The 27,404-nt window shown below is 48.4% G+C and overlaps 2 protein-coding genes across 2 annotated transcripts in view; both read left to right on the top strand.

Annotated features, from left to right (window-relative positions):
• Positions 1-21,830, top strand: part of STIMATE (STIM activating enhancer) — a 54,664-nt gene extending 32,834 nt beyond the window's left edge. Inside the window, exons 2-8 of the mRNA XM_053599231.1 lie at positions 6,507-6,555; positions 7,264-7,359; positions 9,440-9,561; positions 14,160-14,272; positions 15,329-15,406; positions 16,194-16,343; positions 18,205-21,830. Of these exons, the coding sequence (XP_053455206.1) occupies positions 6,507-6,555; positions 7,264-7,359; positions 9,440-9,561; positions 14,160-14,272; positions 15,329-15,406; positions 16,194-16,343; positions 18,205-18,321 (725 nt within the window). The 3' untranslated portion in view covers positions 18,322-21,830. The remainder of the gene's footprint in view (positions 1-6,506; positions 6,556-7,263; positions 7,360-9,439; positions 9,562-14,159; positions 14,273-15,328; positions 15,407-16,193; positions 16,344-18,204) is intronic.
• Positions 21,831-23,915: 2,085 nt separating this feature from the next.
• Positions 23,916-26,205, top strand: MUSTN1 (musculoskeletal, embryonic nuclear protein 1). Its single transcript, XM_053599232.1, has 3 exons — positions 23,916-24,151; positions 25,319-25,451; positions 25,622-26,205. Exons 1-3 carry the CDS (start codon positions 24,143-24,145, stop codon positions 25,726-25,728), a joined length of 249 nt encoding a protein of 82 aa, XP_053455207.1. The 5' UTR covers positions 23,916-24,142; the 3' UTR covers positions 25,729-26,205.
• The last annotated feature ends 1,199 nt before the right edge of the window (positions 26,206-27,404 follow it).

The following is a 27,404-nucleotide window of genomic DNA, read 5'->3' as shown; positions in this document are numbered from 1 at the left end:
ATCAGTGGTTTCATGTCTCATCAGAGAGCCTATGACTATGATTCCTGCCCTCTGTGAAACAGAGCCATCCAGAGGATCATCTGTTGTCTCCTTGGGAAACGTTAGAAGCTAAACTAGCTACTGGAAGGTCTGTGATTACCTTCGTGTTTTAAGATTACTATTTATTCATGCATTCATTCATTTAGAGGCAGAGTTTTGCTCTGTCACCTGGGCTGGAGTTCACTGGCATGATCATAACTTACTACAGCCTCCTACTTCGGGGCTCAAGTGATCTTCCTGCTTCAGCCTCCCAAGTAGTTGGAAGTACAGGCATGTGCCACTGTGCCTTTTGATGGAGCAAGTGCTCTTCTAGGAATTCGTCCCTCAAATATGTGCCCACACAGGCAGAGACAGCACATGGCATTAGCATTCACAGCCACAGTGTTCATAGAGTGAATTAAGAGATGGCATGGCTACACTGTGGGATGCCATGTAGCCTCTAATGGAAGAAGCAGGGCCATTTGTACAGTAGGTGAAACATCCTCCCATTGTCTCAGGGAAAGCAGCACGGGTTAGAGTGTATGAATCATGTGACCATTTCTCTCCCTCTTTATAGAGACAATCTGTGTATCTGTATGCTTGCTTTGCATGTCCTTGAATGGATGCATACAGTCAGGTGGGCCCTGAAAAGTAAAACAGGAGTATGGGGGATTTCAGATGGAAGGGGCTTTTCACTGAGAATGATTTCTACTCTTTGACTTTTTTTGAAGAAAAAGAGAAAAAACAAAATCTTTGTTAGCTTACTGGAGACACCATAACAAATAATCACAAACTTTTTGGTTTAGCAGAAATTTAGTCTCTCACGGTTCTGGAGGCCCCAAGTCCAGAGTCAAGGTGTGAGCACAGCCATGCTCCCTCCAACAGCCCCAGGAGGACCCTTCCTTGCCTTTTCCCATGTCTTGACCTTTAAGGATCCCTTGGTTTGTGGCTGCTTCACTTCAGTCTCTGTCTTCTCAGGGTCTTCTCTTCTTCTCTCGTCTTTTACTTTCCCATCTCTCATAAACACAAGGATGAACAAATGAATATTTCTTCTTCCTTTAATTAAAAAACAAAGATTTTTGGTCACTTTATACTAGTCAAGAGAACAAGACATCAAGAGGACACTTCAATTCTAAATATTTATGCACCCAATTTAAATGCTCTCAGATTTATGAAACATACCTTGATTGGTCTGAGCAATATGACATCCTATTACACCATAATAGCTGGGGACTTTAACACCACTTTAGTTGAACTGGACAGATCATCTAAATAGAAACTAAACAAAGATACAATTATGAGACTTAAATGCAACCCTAGAGCAAATGGGCTTAATAGGCATATACAGAACATTCTATCCCAAAGCTAAGGACTATACAATCTTCTCATCAGCCCATGGAACGATCTCCAAAGTAGATCATATGCTAGGTCACAAATCAAACCTCAACAAAATTAAAAGAATTGAAATTATACCTTGTATTTTCTCAGACCACAGGCACTAGCGGTGGAACTCAACTCCAAAAAAAATTTCCATCCCCACACAAAAGTGTGGAAATTAAACAACCTTATGCTAAATGACAGTTGGGTCAACAAAGAAATAAAGGAGGAAGTTGTTAAATTCCTCAAACATAACAACAGTGAATCTACATACAAGTTACCAAAGCCTGTAGGATACTGCAAAAGCAGTCCTAAGTGGGACCTTTATCACACTAGATGCCTATATTCAAAAAACAGAGAATACATCAACAACCTAATGAATCATCTTAAGGAAATGGAAAACAAAGAACAATCCCAAACCCAGCAGAAGAAAAGAAATAACCTAGATTAACTCAGAAATAAATGAAAATGAAAACAAAAGAATTATTCAGAAAATCAATGAAACAAAAAGTTGGTTCTTTAATAATATAAAATCAATATACTTTTGGCCAGATTAACTAGAAATAGAAAAGTAAAATCTCTAATAACCTCAATCATAAACAAGGGAAAATAATAACAGATACCACTGAAATAAAAAGAGATTATCTCTGACTACTACAAGAAACTCCACACCCAGGAAATTTAACAATGTGGAGGAAATGGACCAATACCTGGAATCATACTATCTCCCTAGTTGACCCGCCAATCCCACTACTAGGCATCTTCCTAGAAAAAAACAATCATTTTATCTTAAAGACATTTGCACTAGAATGTTTATTGCAGCTCAGCTTACAATTGCCAAGATTTGGAAACTAAATGCCCATCAACTCAGGAATGGATTAACAAGCTGTGGTACATGCATAGCATGGAGTACTATTCAGCCATAAGAAAAGATGGTGACTTTATATCTTTTGTATTGACCTGGACGGAGTTGAAACACATTCTTCTTAGTAAAGTATCACAAGAATGAAAAAGCAAGTATCCAGTGTACTCAATTTTGTTATAAAGCCAATAGATAACCTAACACATGCCCACATAGTTGGGGGGAGAGGGATTGGTGTGCTCCCACTTAAAGGACACAAGGTAGGGGTGTATGGTACACCTTTTGAGTGTGGAACATAACTACAAGAGGGACTCTACCTAACAAATTCAGAAATTGTGCCCTCACAATATAAACAACAAAGACTTTTGACTCTGGAATATTCTAGAGAAAGGGGACAAGAGATGGAGAGGAAGAAGGCAGGGGCTATACTTCTTCTGTCCAGAAGAATCTGAATCCATTCTGAATTCTATCATAGATGTGCCTTCCTATGTGTAGCTGCCCTAGGGCACTACCTGGCCTACACCATTCTTCATTCCTTATCCAAAGCCTAACTGTAGGTCATATAGGTTCTCCCACATCCCACTGTGCTACATTAGCACCAGTCTCTGAGACAGGTTTATCTTTTCTTTTTCAATTTTTGAAATAAAAGCAATGAATTTGGAAGTGTTTTAACCATTCAGAACGATATAAAGTGGTTACTTCCCTGATTCATAATTCTTTGAATCAAAGGCAGACCTTGTTGCCAGGCATGGTACTGTGTTCCTATAACCCCAGTGATTTTGGAGGCCAAGGTGAAAGGATTGCTTGAGGACAGGAGTTCAAGACTAGCCTGGACAACACAGTGAGACCCTGCTTCCACAAAAAAATTTAATAAAAAAATTAGCCAAGCACAGTGGCACACACTTGCAGTTCCAGCTACTCAGAAGGCCAAAGTGGTAGGATAATTTGAGTCCAGGAGTTGGAGGCTGTAGTGAGCTATGGTGATACCATTGTACTCCAGCCTGGGTAACAGAACAAGACCATGTTTCTTTAAAAAAAAAGAAAAAAGTGGTCCTTATTAATAATCACTTATGTATCCTGCTAGGAAAAAATATGCATAATGCTAGGGTAAATATTTATCCAAAATGAACATCATTTTGGATAAATCAACAGAATCAAAGTAGAATCATCATCATCAGAATCATGGTAGGCATATAATTCTCTATTAATATAATTAGGAAATATTTTCATATTAATCCATATAGATTTACCTTGCTTTTAGCAACTACTTACTGTCATGCTGATGGACATTAGTTTTTGTTATGACTGTTGGCAGAGAATATCCTTATACATCTTGGAACTTCTGCAGGAATTCTTATAGAATGCATATCTGACAATACATTGCAGATTAAAGGGGCATGGGCATTTAACATTTTGATAGATATTGCCAAGCTGACCTTTCAGTAGTTTCACTAGTTCATTCTTCTAGAATATGTTTTCCCTCAACAACTTCTTTGGTTTTTTTTTGTTGTTGTTAAGACGGAGTCTTACTCTGTTGCCCAGGCTGGAGTGCACTAGCAGCTTCCAACTCCTGGGCTCAAGTGATACTCCTCTCTCAGTGTCCTAAGTAGTGGAGTTACAGGCATGCATCACACATCCAGCTAATTTTAAAATGTTTTTGTAGAGATGGGGGTCTCACTATGTTGCCCAGGCTGGTCTTGAACTCCTGGCCTCAAGTGATCCTCCTGGCTTGGCCTCCCAAAGTACTGGGATTATAGGAATGAGCCACTATACCTGGCTACCCCAACTTTTTGTTTAGAAAAAGTGTTAAGCTCATAGAAAAGTCTAAATAATTGTGTAATGAATACCCAAATCCCCTTTACTTAGGTTCGCCACTTATTGTGTTGCTATAACCACTTATATTAGTTTTCTCAGGCTGCCATACCAAAATATCACAGACTGGGTGGCTTAAACAACAAATGCTTACTTTCCCATAGTTTGGGAAGCGGGAAGTCTGAGATGAAGGTGTCATTTGGCAGGGTTGATTTCTATTGAGGCTTCTCTCCTTGGCTTGTAGATGACTACCTTCTCACCATGTTCTCACATGGTGCACTCATGTGTCTGTGTCCTCATCATCTCTTGAAGGGATACTGATGGTATTGGATTAGAGTCCATCTGTGACGTCATTTAACCTTAATTACTTCTTTAAAGGTACTATTTCCAAATATAGTCACACTTTAAGGTATTGAGGGTTAGGACTTCAATATATAAATTTGGAGGGGTGGATACTATTCACATTTGTTTCTCTTACTATTATCATATTAATATAGTATAATTATACCATAACAGACTTACATAGTTACATTGTATTATAATTATGACATATTATAATTATGCCATTTATAATATGTTTACTATATATAATAGTAATTTTCCCCCTAAACCACTTGAAAGTAAATTGCAGGCACTCTTACTTTGGCATGTTATCTCCTAGGAAAGAGGTCCTCAGGATATGTTTGATACACTGCCTTTTTTACTGCTGGGGACAGATTTCTCTAAGCAGAAGAACAAAGGAGTGTGAAGTGGCTCTGGCCTTGACTGCAGGCTTTCCCTCCAGATGGTTTTGTTCTGACCCAGTTTTCTCCAAGTCTCCTTCCTTAGCCCCTAGCCCCCAGGGGAGACTTGGCATGCTCATGGGAAGGAGCCTCCTGCTTTTGAGAGCTGTTCTAGTGAGCAGAACCTTTTGGCCTCAACTCTAGATTGTTTGGCACTGTTGAGGTCTTGGATCTGTGATGTGTCTGTCACCCAGATGACAGATCTTACAATTCCACCTGCTTTTTGGTCTCTTTCTATCAACATATCTTCCTAAATACCAGACTTGTTATTTCAATTCTTTGTAGAAGCAGCCCTTGCTTTGCAAAGTGCAGGCTGCCTGTATTTATTCAGGATAAGAGTCATTGCCTTCCGTACCATTTCCTCCCTCCCTGTCTCCCTTCTTCTGCACCCTTCCTAGCAGCTTGGAACTCCACCAGAAGTTGGTTCTTGCCTGCCACCAGTAGTAACGAGGCGTCCTCTATTGGCTTGTGTCACTGTCTGTTTCTTCCTCGGTACCGTTGTGTGGGAAAACATCCTACAGGCAGCACTTGCAGTGCTCATTTTAGTAGATAGAATTGGAGGGGTTTTATTTCCTCTTGTTCAAATAGTTGTATCTGCAGACCCAAGGTACAGGTGTCAATTTAGCAAGTTGTGGACCTTCTGAGGCCAATCGGGTTGTTGCTGAATGAGCCCCACTCCTGCTGCCATCACTGGAGAACTGCTACCTAGTGACCACAGTCAGGGTCCTTCCTCAGTCCAGTCTACTCCCAGAAATCCATCAGTCAACAGAGCTGCCTTGCTACAACACAGTTCAACTTGTCTTTGACTCTGCTTAGAAGTCTTCCCTGGCTTTTCCTTTTCCTACGAGATTCATTCCAGATTCTTTGGCCCAGCATTTCATACCCCACCTTATTTGGCCCCTACTCAATTTGTCACCCTGTTGCCTGCCTTTCCCCCAAAAGGTTCCCTTGTTACCTGCTGTGTTGAAGCCAAGTTGAATTATGCCAGACACACACTGCTGTGCTATGTCCCTACACCTGGTGGTGTTTACTCTGCCCAGAATGTATCTCCTTCCCACTCCCAAGATCTCTTCGCCAAACTCATAACCAACCTTCAGAGCCTGGCTTAACCATCCCCCAGCAGTGAAGCCTGTCCTAACTGCTGCCCTTCCTCCAGGCAGGTTGGGTTGGCCATCTGAACTTTGTGCCATCACTCTGCCTCAGACTTCCCTCTTCTGTAGCACCTAACACACTATGTGTCTGTCCCCCTGGTTGCTAGACAACTGACTTTACCATTGTGTCTTTAGTGCCTGGCTTGTAGTAGGCACGCAGTAAACATTTGGGTAGCTGGATGGATTAATCCTTAAAGAACAAATCCTGAACTTAGAAGCAGCTACATCCTGCCTATTGTTACCAGTCCATATCTGAGTGAACTTTGCCAGAGGCTGCAAGGAGTCGTTCTTCCTGAGTAGCCAGTTCTGAAGAGTCCATTGCTGTCGTCAGCAATACAGGGCTCAGTGACCTTCACTGGGCTTAATGTATATTCTCATATGTTGAAAGAAAAAGTAACTTCACATATTTACGGAGACAGTGAATAAACTGATAGTCCAACTTGTTATATGCATTTTGCTTTGTTACTGCTTTGGAAAACTACTGAGGTCTGTCTTTTCTTTCAGTCAAACGTTTCAGAGAACCAAAGCATGAAAGGCGTCCGTGGAGGATATGGTAGGTATTTAAGTATTAATTCATTCTTAGGATGCTTTTGACAATGTTGGGGTAGGGAAGGGATGGAATATGAGGAATTACATATAAATTAAGTGTCTAGGATCCCTAGTTGAGTTAATATTAGGAAGTATGGATAATATGAAAGTACTTCTATTTCTTCAGGTAACTTTTGGTCTCTACCTTCATATTATGATCACTCTGCTTCCTCCTTAGGGAGATGGAAGATAATATAAATTTATCAGTCCCTGCTATAGGCTCCTTCATCTGTATCTACATGTTAATAGATTATGTTTGAATTGTTGGATTCGGTAGTTTATATGTGTAAACAATAAATAATCCAAATTTGGAGATCAATCAGCCAATGACATGTAAATACTGCTCTCCCTGAAGCTAGCCTTTCTTGGTTTTAGGATAAAAAAACTATTTCTCTAGTCACAACACTTATGATAACAAATGTATGGGTTTTTCCCCCCACATCAACCAGTTGTTTCTCTTTCTAGATACCACCTGGGTGTCGTATAGTTTAATTAAATTCTGACACCAGCTGGATTTAGTATAGACCCAACAAATTAAGGCTCAGTCCCACAAGATTGCCCCCAACATCTGATGTCAGTTGCAATTCACACTTCTGTCTAAGTTGGCTTGGAAGTCAGGGGCTCCCACAATTCCTCTCATGTTGATAACTAGTGCTGGTTCTGTTTTGTGCAGGTTTTTAGACACCTCCAAACAAGCCATAGGAATGCTATTCATCCACTTTGCAAATGTATACCTAGCAGATCTCACTGAAGAGGACCCTTGTTCCCTGTGAGTGGTTTGTATTTGAGAGAAAACATCCCAAACATCACCCACCCCTCCATTCAAAATGTTTGCTGAGTTTTTTTTTTTTTATTTTGAGACAGAGTTTCACTATGTTGCCTGGTAGAGTGCCGTCACGTCACAGCTCACAGCAACCTCCAACTCTTGGGCGATTCTCTTGCCTCAGCCTCCCAAGTGGCTGGGACTACAGGCACCCACCACAATGCCTGGCTATTTGGGGGTTGTAGTTGTCATTGTTGTTTGGTAGGCCCGGGCTGGTTTCAAACCTGCCAGCCCTTGGAGTATGTATGTGGCTGGTGCCCTAGCCGTTGAGCTACAGACCCTGAGCCTGGCCTGGCTTTCTGCTGCTGGTCCTGCTCCCTCTAGCTTGGGGAGAGGGTGCACCCCTTTCTCCTCTGTGTTTCTCTGAGAAGCTACCCTGTGCATGCTGTCCTTGAGCTCACACAGCTGTTGGGTCATAGGGCTTTGCATGGTGACACTTGACCCATGCATTAGCTTTCCACTGATCAAGTGCTATCCTTTGATTTTCTAGTGCCCTTATATCCCCCAGTTTCTAAGCAGCCCCTGGTAAGGAAGGATAACACCCTGCAGGAGTCTGTGCTGGAGCCAGGACATGTGGGGCCCTCTCTTTGTTGACCTCTTTGACCAAGAGACCGTGGGTTCTTCTGCCTTCTCACTGCACTGTGCCTTCCACACAGCCCCCAGATAATCTGTCTGCAACCTTAGTCTGGTCATGATGTGCTATCCTGGGAGCACCACTGGTCTGGCTCCAAGACCACACGATGCTCTGCTGTCTGCCAGTCTCACCTGTTTTGTGTATGGAGCACAGAACTTTCTGTCTCATTGCCAAGGCCTGGCATACAGCAGGCTTGGTAAATATTTGGGAAGTGAATGAATGAACAAACATAAGATATATATACCTCAGGTGTTCTTGTTCTCATTTTCAGGGTGGGTCTCAGGTACGAGAACTCAGGTGCGAGAAGTTCTCCACACCAAAAGTGTCTGGGAGCAGTGTAGCCTTGGGCCAGAGAAGACATTGCCTTGGAAGCGCTTGCTATTCCTGCCATCTCTGGTCTGAGAGTGACCCCTTGTGATTTTAAAGAGGAAGGGCAGGCAGGAGAAATGTCTCTTCCATATTCACATTGATTTTCATGCTTCTCTGACCCCAAAGAGCATGCACGTGGCTAAGGCCGGGCTTGGGGTGGGAAGCTGCGCATCTGTGTAAAATGTGTCAAGTCTCAGCAACTTGAAAGCTGAGGTGTTTTGGTGTACTGAAGCTAATTTTCAGGGATTTCAGAGCCATTTGGTAGCACAGAGGGTCAGTACCTTGCCCAGTGACCTTGTCTACCACAGAGCAGTGCTCCCTTGGACCTGGGTGCAAGGCCCTAAAGAGATGATGGGTGATGAGGGAAAAAGTTTTGTGTCAGAGAGATGGAAACAGACTTTGCAAGGACATGTGGTCAGTGTGGACCTGCCCTTTGGACCCACCTCCTCTCCTCCTTCTCGTCATCTTGCCTTTTTTTATGGGGAGTAAAGCTCTCTCTTTAAAGCATAAAGATATTACTTGCACTGGACTCCAGATACAAATGAATGAGGGCTCGTGGCCCTGCCTTCTTGCCTAAGTAGACTTAAGAGAGCATTTTCCTGAAGTGCTAGGGGCAGCAGCATGGCTGGGCCCTTGTGTGAGCTGGATTGTCAGGGAGTGAACAGAACACTGGACGGATTGTTTAACAGTTATGTTCTCCTGCTGATCTCCTTGGCTGCTTCCAAGTATGCTGTCTTGTATTGAGCCTTCACCTGGCAGGATCACCTGAGAGTTTTTAGGTTGCTTTGTCCCTCCTCCATCCCTCCCTCAAGTAGTTGGACTCCTGATGAGCCAAGAGACCCTGAGAGCTGCACAGGCTCCTCAGGGTGGTCAGCCCCCAAACCAGGCCAAACAAGTGCAGGCCAGTCAGCCCCTCTAGGACCATGCTGCCTCGGCCTTGACCTCTGGCCCTGGTAGCCACCATGCTGCAGCCTGGACCCGTGACTTCTACCCTGACTGTGCTGGCATGCCCTCTCCTCACAGGTACCTCATCAACTTTCTCCTGGACGCCACCGTGGGCATGCTACTCATCTACGTGGGGGTGCGTGCCGTCAGTGTCCTGGTGGAGTGGCAGCAGTGGGAGTCCCTGCGCTTTGGTGAATATGGTAATGTGCCATGGACATTGGTCGGGGTGAAGTGGGACTGCTTGGGGAGTTGCTCCTTGTTCCATGTGGCCCACCAGGCACATGGATTCATAAAAGGCTCAGGAGCTGGCAGCTGTCTCCTCTGTGTGCTAGATGGTCCTGGGACCTGACATGGGTGCCCACTTCACTGCTGAGGCTCTCACATTGTGGCAAGAAAGGTGCCAGGAGCCAGGAAACACTAGACTTGGGAGGAGACCAGACAAATTTGCCCCTTCCACCAGAGGGCACCAGCAGTCCTACCCACAGGGCCCCAAGGCCACATCATTTTGCCAAACTTCCCCCCAGAACTCACAGTGCCTTAAAGAGATGAGACAGCTCTCATTCTGTGGAAGTGCAAAGCCCTGCTCCTCTTTCTGCTGCACATCTGTACTTGTCCTATCACTGGGCCAGTACTGACAGGTGCCTTCCCGTGGGAGCCACGTTGCTTTACCATCTCCCAACTGGGTCTCACTTCCAACCCAGAATCTGGCATCTAGCATGTCCCAGTCACCAGGGACACAAGGTTCCTCACTCAGAGACCCAGGTTGAAGCATGTGATTTATAAATATTGGCCGAGCTGTGACCCTCCCATCTTAGACCCCACTGGGATACAGCTTAGGTGGGGCATTGCCTGGGTGCTGGCTCTGAGCATGAAAAATAGCTGGATAACAATAGTCTCAACAGGGACTGCTGTGAGAGGTGCCTCTTCAGACCCTCACTGCTCTCTAGGGTTTTGGAACAGGGCTACAGGGTAACATCAGCTCTTTCCCCACTGTTACAGCTGGCCCTCACTGTCTACAGGGAGCAGCTCCTCATCCCAGTTGGAGTGACATCACTGGACCATTTGCTTTGGGAGGGGCACACATAAGATAAGAGGGAGGGAGTGCAGATGGAATTCTGGATCCCTACTCTCCTTTCTGGGTTGTACAAAAAGCTAATGGTTTATGGGCTCAAGGTCCACTCACTCCTAGATGGCTTAAAGATCCACAGGGGTCTGACAGTTTAAAAGGGGAACAGCCAATTCACGGAGCTGGCTGTGAGTGCTTGGGGTATTTCTAGAAATCTTAAGTAATTGTTTTTCTCTGTTGAGGGGAGATGAACTCAGGGAAGGGCTTTTCTTAGTCCTGTTACTTGATCCCTGATGAGTCACTGAATGAAGATAGTGTCCAGCACACAGTGTGTGACTCCTGTGGCTCAGGGAAGGCGTTTGAGAAGTTCTGTGTCATCAGTTCCTCAGTTTGCAGGACAGAAATGGCCCACAGTGCATGTGGACCAGAGCAGCAGCATCTTCATTTATAGAGCAGGCCTCCGAGATGTTAAGTGACACAGAAGCTTACCCAGCCAGTGCCCACTGCACCCGGACACCTAAACCCTCCACCGCCTCCCAAGAACAGTGCTCATAACTACTCCTCCGCCTTTGAGATCCCTTTTGGAAGGCAGGGCTCTCAATCAGCTCCTAGCTGAGCAGTGCTGAGGTGGCTCTGCCATGTTTTGCTTCCTATTTCTGACAATTTCTGTTATTTTCTATTGCGGCTATACCAAACTACCTCAGACTTCATGGCTCAAAATTACTTTACTGTTCTTTCATTCAGAAGTCCAACATGGGTCTCACGGGTCCAAACTCAAGGTGTCAGTAGGGATGGCATCTGGAGGCTCTGAGAGATTGTTCCTTTGCACTTTGCAGCCTCTAGAGGCCGCCTGCATGCCTTGCCACGTGGCCCTTCATCCTCACAGCCAGCCACTCCTCTCATTGCTCTGCCCTCTCCCCACCTCCTTCCACTTTAAAGTGCCCCTGTGATTGGACACGTTGAATACTTTTCCTGTCTTAAAGTTAGCTGACTGGTAACTTTAATTCCCTCTTTGCTCTACAGCACTTCACATTTACATTTTCAAGGATTCAAGTGTAGACTTTTGTGGGGGTGTTATTCTACCTACCAGACCTGTTAACCTTCTCATCCATTTGAGGCAGTAATTCCACATAGGCATCACAACTCTTTTAGGTAAATGACAAAGAGGGGCTTGTTTTCTAGGTAGCTTCCTTGGTTCCTAGAAGAGTTCATGAGCTTGCAAATAAGATCACAAGACTCAGGAAAATCAGCCACATAGCCTTGAGGGACAAGACCAGATCCAGGTGATCCAGGGTGTCTGCACTTTGATGACCCTCTTTCCCATGCAGAAGACAAAAGGTCTGTGTCCCATGGCCATGGTGCTTCTGGACTTTGCTGCCCGTCCCTGTCCAAATACTCACTTCTAGAAGCCTCGCAGCACAGATATATTCCCTCCTGAAGAAGTAATTCAACACCAACAACACACCCACGTACTTGAGGTTGTCCACTGCAATAAGAAGCAGGACATACCAACACTGCCCACCTTGTCTATCTTTTAAAGACCCACACGAAACAGGGATCAGGAAACACACCAGCACATGTGCAGGGGCCGCGTGATCCAAGTGCACCTGAGGACAATAGAGTGAGGTCACAGATGCCTTTTTCCCTTTCTTTACCATGTTTCTGAACTTTATTTTGGCATCCAAGTGAGAAAAGAGGCAGCTGGAGCTGAGTTGTGCAGTGGAGCAACACGAGGCAGAGAGGAGGAAAAGCAGTCTCCTCTTTTGTCAGTCACGTAAAAGTTAGGAGCAGATGGAGTGAGCACACTGAGCTGCGACAGCCTTTTGGTAGTAAATAAGTGGGGATCACAGATGGGCCTTTGTCTGAGCCAGGCCCAGGCTCTTCACTCCCACCTCCTTGCCTGGAGGGCTTCTCTTCTCTTTCTTGTCCCTGGCAAGTGATCCACATGGTGCCACATGCCCTGCAGGGTCCAAACACACCAGCCTCATCAGAGATTTCCCGCTAGAGCTTTCTGCCCAGCTATTCTCAGTCTTACTGGCTTTTCACAAATATTTTCATCTGTTGCTGCTGAGAACTTTTCTCAATAAGGTCAGGCGATTTACTAAAAGGATTGCAAAACCTCACTAACAATCTAGCAAGGAAAGTTTATTACTCTGAAAAATTTTTTGGCTGAAATGTCTCTTATCCCTTAAGTGAAAGTGGAAAAGAAGTTCTCAGAGGAGGCAACTGATGTGTTTCTGCATGTTTTCTGCCACGCTTGTCCCAGGGTTTTCCAGAAAAGGGAATGGCTTGGTGTTTTGTCCATTACAGCTGCATAATGGCATTTAGTGGTGCTTCCACTGTGTACAGTTGGCAGGCTCAGGCAGGGCCAGGGCCCTCCAGCCAGGATGCCTGAATAGGATTGCTACAGAAACAGTAGAACCAAATGAGAAGCTGGAGATTTCTTTTGGGGCCAAATTCTCTTCTCACAGCTTAGATTAGGGCCTTTGCCTCCCCTGAAACATTACCCATTACCCCCTCTTCTGGTCATCCCAACAGACCTCCCTCAGGTAACCTCACCCCACCCCACCCTCCCCTGTATCTGCCACTTCAGGAGACACGTGTAGCTCCCAGGCCGACCCTAGGGTTCTGGGTGTCTCAGCATCATTGCCTAGAGGGGCTGGTTCCTATCCTTTGAGCATCATTTGAAGCATTCTGGAAGCACTGCAGGGTCTGAGTGTCCCCAGCTTAGACTTTTGGATTCCTCAGTTCTCAAGCATGGTGACTGAGGGGATCACAGATGGGCCTTTGTCTGAGTCAGGCCCGGGCTCATCACTCCCACCTCCTTGCCTAGAGGGCTTCTCTTCTCTTTCTTGTCCCTGGCAAAGGTGTTTGGGATGATCCATACTAAGCAGTCGGAATCAGTTTCTTTAGAGTCAGATACTGCTCTCAGTGTGGAAGGCACAAGGGACGGCCAGGGAGTGGGATACTGGTGGGAGGTAGGGGGAAGATGGGAGACGCCCTGGTTGATGCTGCCTCGTCATCCACAGAGGTCAGTCCACTCATGGACGGGAAAGGAGGGGCTGCACCATAGTCACTGGAAAAGTCAACAACGACAATAATAGCAGTCTTGCTTCACACAGCTTTTGCTGCCAACAGCCAAACAGAACCAGCTTTTCTGAGCTCCAAACAATGAACACTTACTAACTTTTTAATTAGTGCTTTTTAATTCTATCTTAGAATCTCTTGAAAGAAAGGCCATTTTGGTATCTTCAAAGTAATTCCTGATTTTATTTAAAATGCTGCATTTAGGGGTGGCACCTGTAGCTCAGTGGGTAGGGTGCTGGCTCCATATACCAAGGGTGGCGGGTTCAAACCTGGCCCTGGCCAAACTGCAACAAAAAAATAGTTGGGCGTTGTGGTGGGTGCCTGTAGTCCCAGCTACTCGGGAGGCTGAGGCAAGAGAATCGCCTAAGCCCAAGAGCTAGAGGTTGCTGTGACCTGTGACACCACGGCACTCTACCGAGGGTGACAAAGTGAGACTCTGTCTCAAAAAAAAAAAAATGCTGTATTTATCTGTTAGGGATGAGATCATTTTTAGAGCTGAGGGCGCTCATTAAACATCCTTAGAGCCAGGGCTTTGGGGTGGGGGTGGGGATGTGAAGGTTCAGGAGCCATGAGTGGGTGGGATGGGGGGCATTGTCTCACTTGGGTGGATGTCCCATGTGACTAAGCACACACCTGTCCCTGCAGGAGACCCTCTGCAGTGCGGAGCCTGGGTCGGACAGTGTGCTCTTTACATCGTGATCATGATTTTTGAAAAGTCTGTCGTCTTCATCGTCCTGCTAATACTTCAGTGGAAAAAGGTTTGCTTCTGCTGCCTACTTTAGCATCTTCCTGCTAAGCCAAGCAAACAGCACTTCCTCTCCCATCCCCCACAGAGAGCAGCCTTAATAGAAAACCAAATTTTGTTTCTGTTTTAACTTCATTATATACCCTAGATTTGGTCTGCTATGGCAGCTACTTACAAGAGCAGTGACTTGTTCTTCTTTGACTTAGCATTCATCCACTTCATTTATATGAATGTCTGCTCTGCATAGATTAAGCCTTGGGATATATAAAGCTAATGAAATGCAGTGCCTGCCCTCAGCTTGCTTGCCATCTAATGCTGGTTTTTAGGCCTTGCCACTGTAAATCTTTCTACATTGGCAAGTGACCCCCTCACACACCTCCCTTTGCTAATGGTTTAACTGAGCTATTTGATGCCACCGGCATTTTCCATGGTCTGTGACCAGCGACATCCTGAGGCCTTGGCCTCTGCCCCCAGCCCCAGAGCTATGCACATAAACCTCCCTGACTCATCTCTGTGCATGAAACGAGGCAAAAGCCTCCAAGAGCAATTGGCTCAGATCTTGGCCTCCCTTTGGTTTTATTTGTGGCTGGATTTTTTTTTTTTTTAAGAAAATAAGCTCTAAGGCTTTATAGAGTTGTTGTCTTTCAGGGGTGGTTGGGATGCAGGGTTTCTGTTAGGAAGTGGTCTGGCACCTCATTGCTGGTGTCTGATGAGTGGCCACTGAGTCCACCCTCCAAGTCCCTGGAGTCCACCCTCTACTCTCTGGTGGGCACTGCTTCACTCTGGTTCAGTGGCTATAAGCCTGCTGCACTTTGCAAGTCTACACCAGAGGAAAGCTGTGAAAGCACCACCTGTGCTCCCCAAGGGATCCTTCATTCACAGTCCCATATGGGGGCCATGCAGCCATGGGTGAGAGGTGTTGTTCCCCCCAGGCTCTAGGGAAAGTGACTAATCTAAACCCCTTCGCAGGGCCCAGGGGCACAGCTCAACCCCCCCACCCCACCCCACTCCTACCCCTAGCCTTCTCAGTGGCCTCTCCCCAGCTCATTGCGTCCACTTCTCTTCACAGGTGGCCCTGTTGAATCCTATTGAAAACCCAGACTTGAAACTGGCCATCGTCATGCTGATCGTCCCCTTCTTTGTCAACGTCAGTGCCATATTGCATTTTTACCCCAGTTTGTGTCCTGCCCTCCAGGGTTCCTTTCCAGTGCTTGAGTCTGAGAGAAAACTCACCTTATAGCCCTTAGGTCTTTCTGTGTAACCATTTGCCACCTCTCATTCCCACCTCAGACCTGGAAATGGTGGGATTGCTTCCTCAGGAGGCAGGTCCTCACTCCAGGAAGCCTGTGCAGGATGGTGGGTCCTAGGAACTTTTTCTTGTCCTCCCTGCTGGGGGACCTCCCACCAAGGACTCCCATCTCTTGTGTAACACTGACTTGTACATCAGGATCATTTCAAATGTACCCCAGTCCTTTATTCTAGACCACAGGTCTCACAGAGAAATTCATGGGCATAATAGCTAGAAGTTAGAAATTGTGAGAAGAAATGGTGAAGGAGCCTGGATTAGGCAGATAACAGCAAGTGTGCCAGCTACCACGCAGAACCCGTGGGTGGAGGAGTCCCGGTGCAGGTGTCAGAGACCTTGGTTTCAGGCCCGAGACAATGTGTCCCATCCGTTACACAACAAAAACCCCTAAGTGAATAGAACAGGCATTTTCTTACTTGCTCTCCATTAAGAAAACTAAAGCAAAGGAAAGAGAGATTAGGGTCTTTAAGCTTTGGGAGACAGCAGGGGGCTAAATGAGGATTTTCTTTCCACAGTCTGGACTTCTACCCTGGAAGACAGGTGGATGGGGACAGGTAGTGCGGGGCTGCTCTGCTTTGTTTTGCAGAGTGGTTTCTCCCTCAGTAACCTGCTCTCTTCTTTCTTACAGGCTTTGATGTTTTGGGTAGTGGACAATTTCCTCATGAGAAAAGGGAAGACGAAAGCTAAGCTTGAAGAAAGGGGAGCCAATCAGGACTCAAGGAATGGAAGCAAGGTCCGCTATCGGCGGGCTGCATCCCACGAGGAGTCTGAGTCTGAGGTAGGGCCTTCCTGGCCCTCTGAGGGCCTGAGCCAACCCCCACCTCTGGCATGTGGAGGTGGAGGCATGTGGAGGTCTCTGGTCTACACTCAAGTGCTGAATCACAGCCCCAGTCAGAGAGGGAGAAGAATCTGAGCCAAAGAGCAGCCCAGGGCACAGATGGCTCTCACCCAGCTAGGACACTCCTACTGCCCCCGTGGGGCTGGCTTGCTCCCAACAGTTCCTCTGTCAGTGGAGAAAGACAAGAGTGGGAGTAGCTTCCTTGTTCTAGGCGAGCTGGCAAGGACCCTCATGGGCCTAATTGTCTACCTTTAAGCCTTAAGGGTTTGAGTCCCTGCCTACCACTAAAGAGCAAGGGAAGTGTTGTCTAAGCCAGCTGGAAACTTCTAGAATACAGCAGCAGCCAGACTTCACAGGAGGCAGTTCATCTCCCCTTGTTTTCTAGTCTCCTAAGTTCAGAGGTTTGGGCCTAAGAGAAGGATGGTGGTCATGAACCTTGGAGTGTGGAGGCGAAGCTGTTGTTCTGGCAGCCCCAGGCTCTCTGTCCACATCTGTGCTTTGGGCAGTGGCTGCAGAAATGGCCAAGACTAATGTCTATGCCCAAGAGCCTTCAGACTAGTGGATGAGGTGCAGGTGAAGACATAAGCAGCTTGTCATAAGCAAAACCCTGGAGAACCCTGGGACCGTCTGAAGGGAGTTGTGGAAGAAGAATGGATGGGTGGGACAGAGGATAAACCCCTGTCTTCTCTAGGCGCATGTCCCTAGAATCTGGCAAGGGCCTGTCATGTGAGAGCTTGGTGAGCATTAGGTGAATGACAGCGCTACAGGAGAAGCAGCTGTTCAGCATTCATGGTCCCATGATTTATCGTCTAGGTAATAATGTGAAATTTACTGTGACAGTGTGGCATATATTCTAGAATATGGAACAAATGACAAGAAATGAGACACAGGCATAGTCTGGCTGGGTGGGCAGGGTGCTTTGTGATCCAGGCGGAGCAGCTGGGCCGTGCTCCTGCAGGCAGTAGGGAGCAGTGAGCGTTTAATGGAGGGCCTGAGACTGGAGGCAGGAAGCCCTGCAAGGGAACAGTCTGAGCATTGTGGGACTGTGGCCTGGCCTGAGAACAGGAGTTGGTGTTCCCTTGTACAAGAGGGCTTTCGACCATGTGCTTCTGACAGAGGCTGTTCCCTAGTGCTGGGAGTTCTGAGGAGTCAGACAGGAGGGAGCGGATGAGTGTTTCTGTCCTAGATACTCCAGCTAATAGCCAAGTCATTCAGGAACTCAGAAAAGCGAAGTGCTCGCATTTGTCTTCCAAAGTCACAAAGTTGGTTCGAAGCAACTGCTCTGAAGCTATGAAACCCCCTGCCTTGTGTGTGCCCCACAGATGTTTTCTTTTCCTTTTGAAAGAGGCTTTGCTTCTGCTGTATTAAGGCACTTCAAGTGCTGAGTTTGCTCTGATCAGGGTTTGGTTCCAGTTGGAGACTGGATGGAGAAGTGGGGAGCATTAGCAGAGGAAGAGGGGTCTGTTGACACAGCATGAGCTTTAGCAGCCCATGACTGTTTTTGGAGTGAATGCAGTCTGTGTTGGGTCAGCACGTCTCATGGTCTAAAGGGGCCTCCCTTTCTTTTCTTTTCTTCTTTTTTTTTTTTTGGCTGGGGCTGGGTTTGAACTGGCCACCTCCGGTGTATGGGGCCAGGGCCCTATTCCTATGAGCCACAGGCACCGCCCAGGGCCTCCCTTTTTAAAGACACTTGAGGCTTGCTTCATGGAGGGAACCAGGGTCTGGGGAGGGCGAATGAAAAAGGCCCTGGAGGGTGAATGGAGAAGGCCGTGACTCAGGCCTTGCCTCTGCACTGCCTCAGATCCTGATCTCAGCCGACGACGAGATGGAGGAGTCTGACGTGGAGGAGGATCTCCGCAGACTGACCCCCCTCAAGCCTGTGAAGAAAAAGAAGCACCGCTTTGGGCTGCCCGTATGACACAGTCCCGTGCTGGGGGTGTCCGCCGGCCGCCCAGCGTGGTTCCTCCCTCCTCTCTGCCCCTCCTCTCTACCTCTGCTCCTTGCTGTCTCTGCCCGCTCTGCCCACTCCCAGACTACTGTGATCTACAAAGAGGGAAGAGGAGCCAGCGCCTACGGGGCCCACGGGTGGCTGGAGGTCTCCCACTCAGTTGCACTACAAACACTGACCAAATATGCAAGCCAGGAGTTTTGTTTGTCTGTTGTTGTCCGAGCAATGTTGTAAGGGACCCCGAGGCCCCTGCCCTGTGTCTGACAGGGTGACAAGGTGGAAGAGAACAGGCACGCACAGACTGTGGGTGGGTCCTTTCACCAAGGCTGCGGGCAGTGTGAACATGTAACACATTTTGGGCTAAAAGTCATTCTTTGACCAGGTCAGAACAGGAATGCTTTCTTACTCAAAATAGCTTTTGTAACTATTGATTTTTGAAGCCGGTTTTATGAGCTGTGATAGTGTTACTGGTTTTTGAGTATGTGTTTATTTCTTACAAAGTACCTTTGGGACTAATGGGCAAAAACAGAGATTTTTAAGTCTTCCGTATGCTGTTTGACTTTTATATTTTTAAGTTATATTTTCATACTATTGTATTTAAAAACTCTTTTTAATCCCCAAAGAAGTGGGTTTGTTTGCCTTTCATGGGGTGTGAACTGGTGGGAGGAAAAGTTTGGGAATTTTTCACTAGAAATGTTGCTAGATAATGTCCTGCCATAAGATAAGGCAAATGGTCTTGGGAGGGAGGGAAGGACAATCCTTGTCCGGAATCATCAAGCCCAGTGGTTCTGTGTCAGTCAGGCCTCAGCACAGGGCAGCTGGTCTGGACACAGATCTGGGAGCCCTGATGCAGGTGGAATTGGAGGGGTTCTTCCCAGGGCCCATGAGCTACTTGGTATGTTACAGGTGTTGGTTCAACTAGACCAAAAACAGAGCCCAAGAGATCTTTGTGTCCTTGCTGTGTCTGCCCACGCTCCTGTGTGTTCCCTGCCTCTGCAGAGCTCCCCAGTTTCTAGCCTCCAGAGCCAGCTCTGGGCCCACTTCCAGGAGCCTCCTTTCACTGTGCTCTGGTGCCTGGCCTGGTGTCTGTCCTGGTGTTGTCTGCTTATTATGCACAGCAGTCTGGAAGATGTCTGCCTGAGGAAGTGAGGGTGTTTTTCACCCCATCCAGACGTGTGAGATGGCTGAGTGGTGCACATGAGAGAGCTCACTCTCCAAACCCACAGGCAGGATGAAGTACTTCCAGGCTGTGTTCCTTTCTTGGGGGATGGCCCCCGCTTCTCAGATGGCCATAGGACTCGGTGGCTTTGGGAGTTTGCTGAGTGGCAGCGGAATGGGCTGACCCTGGCAATTTCCCTGCTGGGGAAAGAGCTGCTCAGTGATTTGTCAGGCCACAGGCAGCCATGGAAGTTTAGAAACAAAACTACATCGCTCAGGTACAAGCTGGAAGGGAGACATCCCAGCCTTAAGTGAGACAAGTGCAGAGGACACAACCCCATTCAGAACTTTCTTTTAGACCCACATAAACACAAGTTTTACATCCTCTTCTGTTCTAGACTTGAGGCAACCCTTGGGGGAAGCCCTTTGCAGCCCATCTTCCTCCAGGAGTATAGAGGGGTGAAAGGAGTGGACACCCTGTGCAGCAGGAGGTGACCCTCCTAGTGTGGCCTTGAGGCTAAGAAGGGGAACAGGCAGGGTGGCACCTGAAATCAGGGTCAGTTGCGGGTTTGGAATTGTTCCACATTGACTCTCTTCACCCCTTCCAGCCCACAGCTATGCTGGTGAGTTTTTCCCTGCCTGTCAACCCTCTAGTAGGGAAGAGTGGCTGGAGCCAGCAGGCCATATGGTCAAATCTGGGATGACCAGGACTGATGTTCCTTATGAGGCGGGAAGTCCCTTGTGGCCCTCACTAACTCAGTTCTAATTCTTTCCCTCCTGTGTTTGAACAACCCATGCCTGCTTCTATCTTCCTGGAATACACACTTGGAGCTTCATTTTCAGTCTTGGGCTCCTAAGGTTTCCAAGCTGAGAGCAGGGGGTAAGAGAGCTATGATCTGTGACAAGTGGAAACTCTGGGTTGTGTGGACCTCGGATAGTCTTCATCTGAACACTTGTCCCACCTCCTGCTGAGCAGTAGGTTTTAAGAACAAAGACGTAGCTGGTGAATGATGGGTTTTCCCTGTAATCCTGATTTTCAGAAAGGGCTTTAGTCTCTAAACTATAGCTGTATAGCTGGCTACCCAGAGATGGAGGTCTGACGGGACATCTGAACAGAGGGGACCTCTTGGCATGTGGGATTGGACAGTGTGGTCTCCATGTTTGCTCTTCCTCTCCTCCTGTGTTCACATGCACACACATACATATGAGTCTGTATCCCCAGGACTGCCTCCTGCAGTCACTGGGAGACTCCTCCTGAGCTGCCCTCCTTCCTGGGTACAGGTTCCTCATCACCTGCTCCAAGGTGCCTTATGAGGTGCAGCTCTTCACCCAGCCACGTGGCGTGTATCACATGTGTGACAAATGATGGGACGCTGCCTGGGTACTGCATGCTATCTGATTTGTCCAAATGTGGACCTTGGCCAAGACACTCATGATGAAAATTTGGAAAGCCAGGGTCATGAACAAATTTCTTATAACCAATTGAAATAAGTAGATGGAGTAGATCTGTCTTATCTGAATGGAAGAAGTGGTTGTTACTGTTATTTCATTTCCTATTGCTGTCGGACGGATGTTATTGACAAGGGGGAAGGGAGAATGTTAGTGATATTCCCAGTGGTGGTGGCTTCTTAGTCTGCTCAGCCCAAACACATGCAAGGTAAGGGTCTGTGGCCCCTCAGCTCCAGGCACACTGATGGCCTCCTGCCTTGGACTTCAATTGTACCCTCCCTGGTAACAGGGAGTCACGGGTTAAGGTCACTTGTCATGGCCCTTTCTTCAGGGAAAATATAAAAAGGCTCAAATCCAAGTTGTAACTTCCTTAAGCAGAGGAAACTTGTAAGCTACATCCCTGAGTCCACATCCAATGGCTGTCCCAGAACCTGGGAGGGAGTGGCGTCCAGCCAGCAGCCTGCTCTGCCTTCCAGATGGGAGTTCAGGTAGCTTCCCTCCATCCAGGGGGAGCCACCTTGTAGGGTGTGGGGCTGGTTTTTTGAGACACCCGCAGCTAAGAGTGCAGAGCTCTTGGTTTTATCCTGTGAAGCACTGGCAGCTCTGAGGGGCTTTTTGGTCTGACTTGCCACGAGCACCTTGAACTCCTGGGTAGGTTGGTTGGTTTGGTTGCTTTCAATTTGATTTTCTTTCATGAAGTTTATTAGAAGTCAGACCTATGTGTGCAAAAATGTGGCCCAATTCAGTTGCCATCAGTGGGGGTGTTTAAACAGTAGTGTTACAATTCATGGGAACATGTTTTTGAAATGAAAGGGAAGATGATGTACTTACATTGTAAAGTGGTTTACAATAAAGTTTGACATCTTATTACAGTTTTTTAAAAAAAAAGAAACTATCACTTTTGTGGTTGTTGCTTGTGTGTTCTCTAGAATTCAAACAGCTTAGTGGGGTCAAAATTTTTTTCCCAGTGAATTAGAAGATTCTTTTCAGGGCTGGGCACCGTGGCTCACACCTATAATCCCAGCACTCTGGGATGCTGAAGCAGGTGGAAGTGGATGGTTTGAGCTCAGGAGTTCCAGACCAGCCTGAGCAAGAGTGAGACCCCATCTCTAAAAGTAGCCAGGTATTGTGGCAGGCGCCTATAATCCCAGCTACTCGGGAGGCTGAGGCCAGAGGATGGCTTGAACCCAAGAGTTTGAGGTTGCTGTGAGCTATGAATCTACGGCACTCTACCCAGGGCACAGAGTAATATTCTGTCTCAAAAAAAAAAAAAAAAAAAAAAGGATTCTTTTCAGGAAACAGAATGAGAATGAACCTTACAGAGCCTCATGGCAGAAGTGTGAGACAAGGTCTGCCAAGGGAAAAAACCAGTGGCTCTTGCCATTGCCGCTCCTCACTAGTGAGAGGTCCCACAGGAGGGACCTTTTTTTTTGGGGGGGGGTGTCTGAGACAGAGTCTCAAACTGTTGCCCTGGGTAGAGTGCCGTGGCATCAAGGCTCACAGCAACCTTCAACTCTTGGGCTCAAGCAATCCTCTTGCCTCAGTTTTTCTATTTTTAGTAGAAATGGGGTCTTGCTTTTGCTTGGGCTGGTCTTGAACTCATGAGCTCCAGCAATCCACCCACCTCAGCCTCCCAGAGTGCTAGGATTACAGGCGTGAGCCACCATGCCCAGCCCTCACTAGGAGAGGGAAAGGTAGTCTCCCTCCTGAGAAGTGAGTTGTTTTGGGAGACAGGAGTAAAAGCCCATGTCCCGGTCCCTGAGGCCACAGGGCTAGAAGGCAGGTGCCTCCCTGGGTAGAGCCAGCTGTGGGACAGTGCCACAGCATCAGTTGCCATCAATGACAGCACCCCCGGAGCTGACGGAAGGCCTTCACAAGGCCCAGCCTGCCCTTGGCCTATGTTCAGAGTCCTGGGCATTCCTCATGTCAGCACTTGTCTCAGGTCAGGCCTGGCAGTTCTGGGGGGGGGGGTGGTGGTGAGGGTGGTATTTGAGGTATGACAGCAGTGGAGTGGCATTTGGGATAACCAAATGTCAGTGTCTGGTTGGGTTTCATCTGCCTTAAGCCTTTAAGGATAAAAATAATCTCCATCACAAACTGAAAAGGAGCTTGGGTATGTCTGATCTAACAGGGAGGCCCTGACCTCCTACCTATGTCAGTTCTCATACCCGCTTCAAGCTTAGTGTCCTGCGTGGGCCCCTGGCAGATCTTCCCTTTACAAGGATGGGGGTGGTGTTAGCTTCTAGCAGAGGAGAGCTAAGTTACCTCTCAGGGGCAGCCTTGAGCCTGTTCTTATCTCCACAGCTCAATACCTGCAGTGGGCTTCACTCTCCCACTCCCTCTTTCAGCAGCTTAGCCAAACTGGCCTGCAGGCCAGCCCCTCATCAGTGACCTCACCTCAGTCAGAGGCTCTGCGCCTGAAACTTCCTCCTTCCCCCCACGGGTGCCCTCACCTTCCTGGGCCCCTTACCCCCGTCTTGCTTTGTCTCTTTGCTAAACTTGCATTGGGAACCTGACAGAGGACAAACTGCATCAACAAAAACATGAGCAGCTCCCCTTGGCCTTAGTTTGTCCACCTGCAAACCAGTGGTAGCTCCTTTGTTCCGAGTTAGCTGAGGGTCCAGTCAGCTCAATGCGGTGAGAAAGTACGTCCCAGTGACAAACACAGGGAGCTCCTGCCCTGCTGCCTTAAAGGGATGGAAAATCTCTTTCTACTGGAATCTAAGAGAAGAGAAAGAAAAACAGCCTTGGAGCAGTCCAGTGGACGAGGGCCCTCCCTTTCCTCAGGGATGCCCCAAACACTGATGAGCGCTTGCAGATGAACATTTTAGACTCACACATTCCAGGACCCACATCCGTAAACACACACACATAGCAAGTCCCACCAGGGCCAGCAGCTCCCGCCTGTAAATAGAGCAGCTATCCCCGAGGGCACAGGGTCTTCCCAGCTGTCCCAGGCAGCAGTGCTAGGAGAGCCCCTCTCATCTCCCAGAATAAACTCGGAAGCCAGAGGCTATGTGGACCTGAATCATCTGGGAGGTTGTCAGAGGAGCGGGTGTGACTTCCCAGGTCAGGCAAGCAGGCTATATAAGCTCCAGAGGGCCGGGCCTGTTCAGATCTCTTCCACCAGCCACTGCCTGCCAGAGAGGCGCCTGTGGAGAGCCACACTCCAACTGCACTCACCATGTCCCAGGTAGGGGGCCTGTCACCAGCCTTGTTGGTGCCAGAGGGGGTGGGGGTGGGGTGAGACCTGGACACTGTCAGTCAGCACTGTCAGTCAGCTGTGTCCTGAGCTGAGCAACAAACATGAACTGGAGGCTTTCAGTCCCCGGGACGCCAGGGATGGGGGGTGGGGGGGATGCCCTGAGGAGCCCCTGTTCAGCATGGCTTTGATGGCATCCTATGGTTGTTTCAGAGGGGTGGGGAGAAATATGTGTAGGGCTTATGTAGATCTCTGTGTGAGGGAGCACTCAGCACGTACAGTTGTGTACATCTGTAGCTAAGGCCTCTGCAGCCATGTATTCTGTGTGTGTGCTACGTACATAAGGCTATGTCTGTCTCTGTGCGGGGAGGGGGTTGTACACACGATGCTGTAAACACAGCCATCGCATGAGGTGTGTGTGAGCATGTGTGGACAGGAGGCCTTGTGTATATGTGTCCACATGAGGCTGTATCTGTCTACGTTTGTACACAAAGCTGTATCTGTGTGTCTGTATGTAGACATAGAAGGCTATGCCTATTGTTGCACAGCTCTATGCCCAGAAATCCCTCAGCCAGGGAGGGATCCCTGCACCTGCCCCTGGGGCTTAGAAAGGAATAAGGCCACCGACCCACAGGTGCCTGGTGTTGAGGGATAGGGCGAGCACTGGAGAGACAGACAAACCCGCCTGCCTGCTGCCTGCTCCTTGGGGGTTGCTAACGTTAGACTATAACTTTGTGTGGGCATCTGGTTCCAGTCTACCCTATCTGCACCCTAGAAAACAACAAACAGTGGCAGTTTGAGGAGAATGGCAGTCTCTAAGGGACCTCCTGCCACTCCTCGAGTTCCCTAGGGAGCCAGTCCCTTTCTGCCTTTGCCCATTGAGCACAGCCTTAAGCCTGGCTAGGCAGGCAGATCGGTGTGAAGCTGTGGTGACTACTGCCCACAGGAGCTTCCAGTCTCCAGGGCAAGGGCAGATGGACAGGCAGATGGAGGGAGCTGGGAGACTCAGGGGTGAAGTGTAATTGGGAAGGCTTCACAGTGGAATGAGGCCTTAGATTGACCTGAGTTCAATGAGCAGGGAAGAGGGCTCTTGGCCGAGGCACAGAGTTTCCCACCTCAAGGCCTCCAATGGTGAGATGAAACTCTGGGGTCTCTCAGGCTCACATTCAGGAAGCCCCCATCAAGAAGAAGCGTCCCCCTGTGAAGGAGGAGGACCTGAAGGGGGCCCGAGGAAACCTGGCCAAGAACCAGGAAATCAAGTCCAAGACCTACCAGGTCATGCGGGAGTGTGGTAAGTGTCCAGCTGTCTGAGGCTGGGGTTGGGGACACAGATTTGTGTTAGTGAAGGGGTAAGGGGATAAGGGTTCTTTCTTGAGAGTCCAGAGTTCCTGGGCTCCAGAGAGGGTGCTTCTGACACAAGGGGCCTTTCCTTCTGCTGACTGACGGTACTTCCTCCCACAGAGCAAGCTGGCTCAGCCGCCCCTTCAGTGTTCAGCCGCACCCGCACAGGCACAGAGACTGTCTTCGAGAAGCCCAAAGAAGGACCTGCCAAGAGTGTCTTTGGCTGAACAGTGCATGCCACACCCCTTGCCACCCGAGCCCCAGATACAGGAGCCTTTCCCAAGAACTCTTTTTTTTTTTTTTTTTGAGACAGAGTCTCATTCCGTCACCCTGGGTAGAGTGCTAAGGTATCATAGCTCACAGCAGCTTCAAACTCTTGGGCTCCTGAGTAGCTGGGACTACAGTTGCCTGCCACCATACCCAGCTAGTTTTTCTATTTTTAGTAGAGACGGGGTTTCGCTCTTGCTCAGGCTGGTCTCGAACTCCTGAGCTCAGGCAATACACCCACCTTGGCCTCCCAGAGTGCAAAGATTATAGGCGTGAGCCACCTCACCCGCCAAGAAGTCTTTTTTTAATGCCACAATACCTCTTCCCCTGCTGTCTGTAGGGCTGGTGCCCTCCCCTGGGCCCCGGCCCTTCAGCCAGCGGCTCCACACCAGCACCTTGAAAGCATCAATAAAGAGGATGCCCAGGTGGCCCCAGCCTTTGGAGTTTGTCACTGGCCACAGCCACTGTCTACAGGGGAGAGGGAGGAAGGGTGGTGTGGGTAGAACGTGTCCTGTACCTTTCCTGGGCATTTGGGAGAGCCCCAGGGGGATATAACACAGGCGTTGTCATAGCCTTGCCACATGCTAGGAGTGTGGGCTGTGGAGACTGGGCACTGATCTGTGTGTCTCAGGCCAGATGTTTCTTTGTTGAGCCTCAGTTTCTCCTATATGGCAGGGAGTTGAGCTTGAGCCTATTCCATAGCCAGGCCACAGTGACACTGCTCAGGGTGGATCAGGTGGGTGTTTGGGGTTTGCTCTTCCATGGCCTTCCACAGAAGCTTTTGAGTTGCTTCCAAGGACCCCAAGGCTCGCGGCACCTAGGAACCTCAAAGCCCCTTTCCCCTGCATTGCACATGCTCCCTCCTTGCCTGCTGCTCCTCCTCCAAGACAAAATTAGGTCAAGGTTCCTGTCTGGCCAGTGGCAGTCAGCTACCTACCTACCGCCTCTTCCAAACAGCAGAGTGAGCCTACTATGCTGCCTAGGGCATGAGAACGCCAGATTTCTGGGCAGTGTGGTTGTGTCTCTTAGGTTCTGTGTCCCCTATGTGCATGGAACTGTCAGACTTAGGATTTCCCCCACTGCCATGACAAGACTATGAACAGGCTGACAGTGGCTCCTTTTTGGACTTGCAGGGCCTGGCTCAGGGCTGTGTGGTCTACTGGGGAGGTCTGCCTGTCCTGGGGCCAGATGGAGCTGACACTCAGAGCCTTTCCCATGTTTCCAGCCAGCCAGGCCTCCTAATATAGCTCTGGTTCTAGGCTGGGCCTATGCTCTTTGCCCCAAGGGAGCATATTTCTGTGAGAAAGGGCCTGAGCCTGCTCACTGGGGTCCTTGGGGAAGCTCCTCCCCCAGATACTGAAGAAACGTGTTTCAGAGCCAAAAGGGTGAGCAGTAGAGGTGTGCTCTGCCCATTGACATGCTAAGGAAGGGGAACATCTTACTTACAGCCATAGAAATAACTCCAAAGTCTATGATGTCCTTCCCCCAGGGCCAGATGCTGGCAGCTCTTCTGGAGGCAGTGCTGATGGAGAAAACCCTTCCCCAGCCTCTGGAAGCCACTCACCGCCCTAGGGCCCCGTGATGCCCCCCAGTGGACTCCCCCACAGTTGGTATCATTGAGTGGTCCTTCCTTATG

This window comes from Nycticebus coucang, chromosome 8 (assembly GCF_027406575.1).
Source record: "Nycticebus coucang isolate mNycCou1 chromosome 8, mNycCou1.pri, whole genome shotgun sequence".
Taxonomy (NCBI): domain Eukaryota; kingdom Metazoa; phylum Chordata; class Mammalia; order Primates; family Lorisidae; genus Nycticebus; species Nycticebus coucang.
This window is presented reverse-complemented; position numbering and strand designations above follow the sequence as displayed.

What these genes read in the sequence shown, in the direction of transcription:
- MUSTN1 (XM_053599232.1), top strand. An exon ending in CCAGGTCATGCGGGAGTGTG is followed by an intron (nt 25,452 to 25,621) that starts GTAAGTGTCCAG and finishes TTCCTCCCACAG; the next exon opens with AGCAAGCTGGCTCAGCCGCC.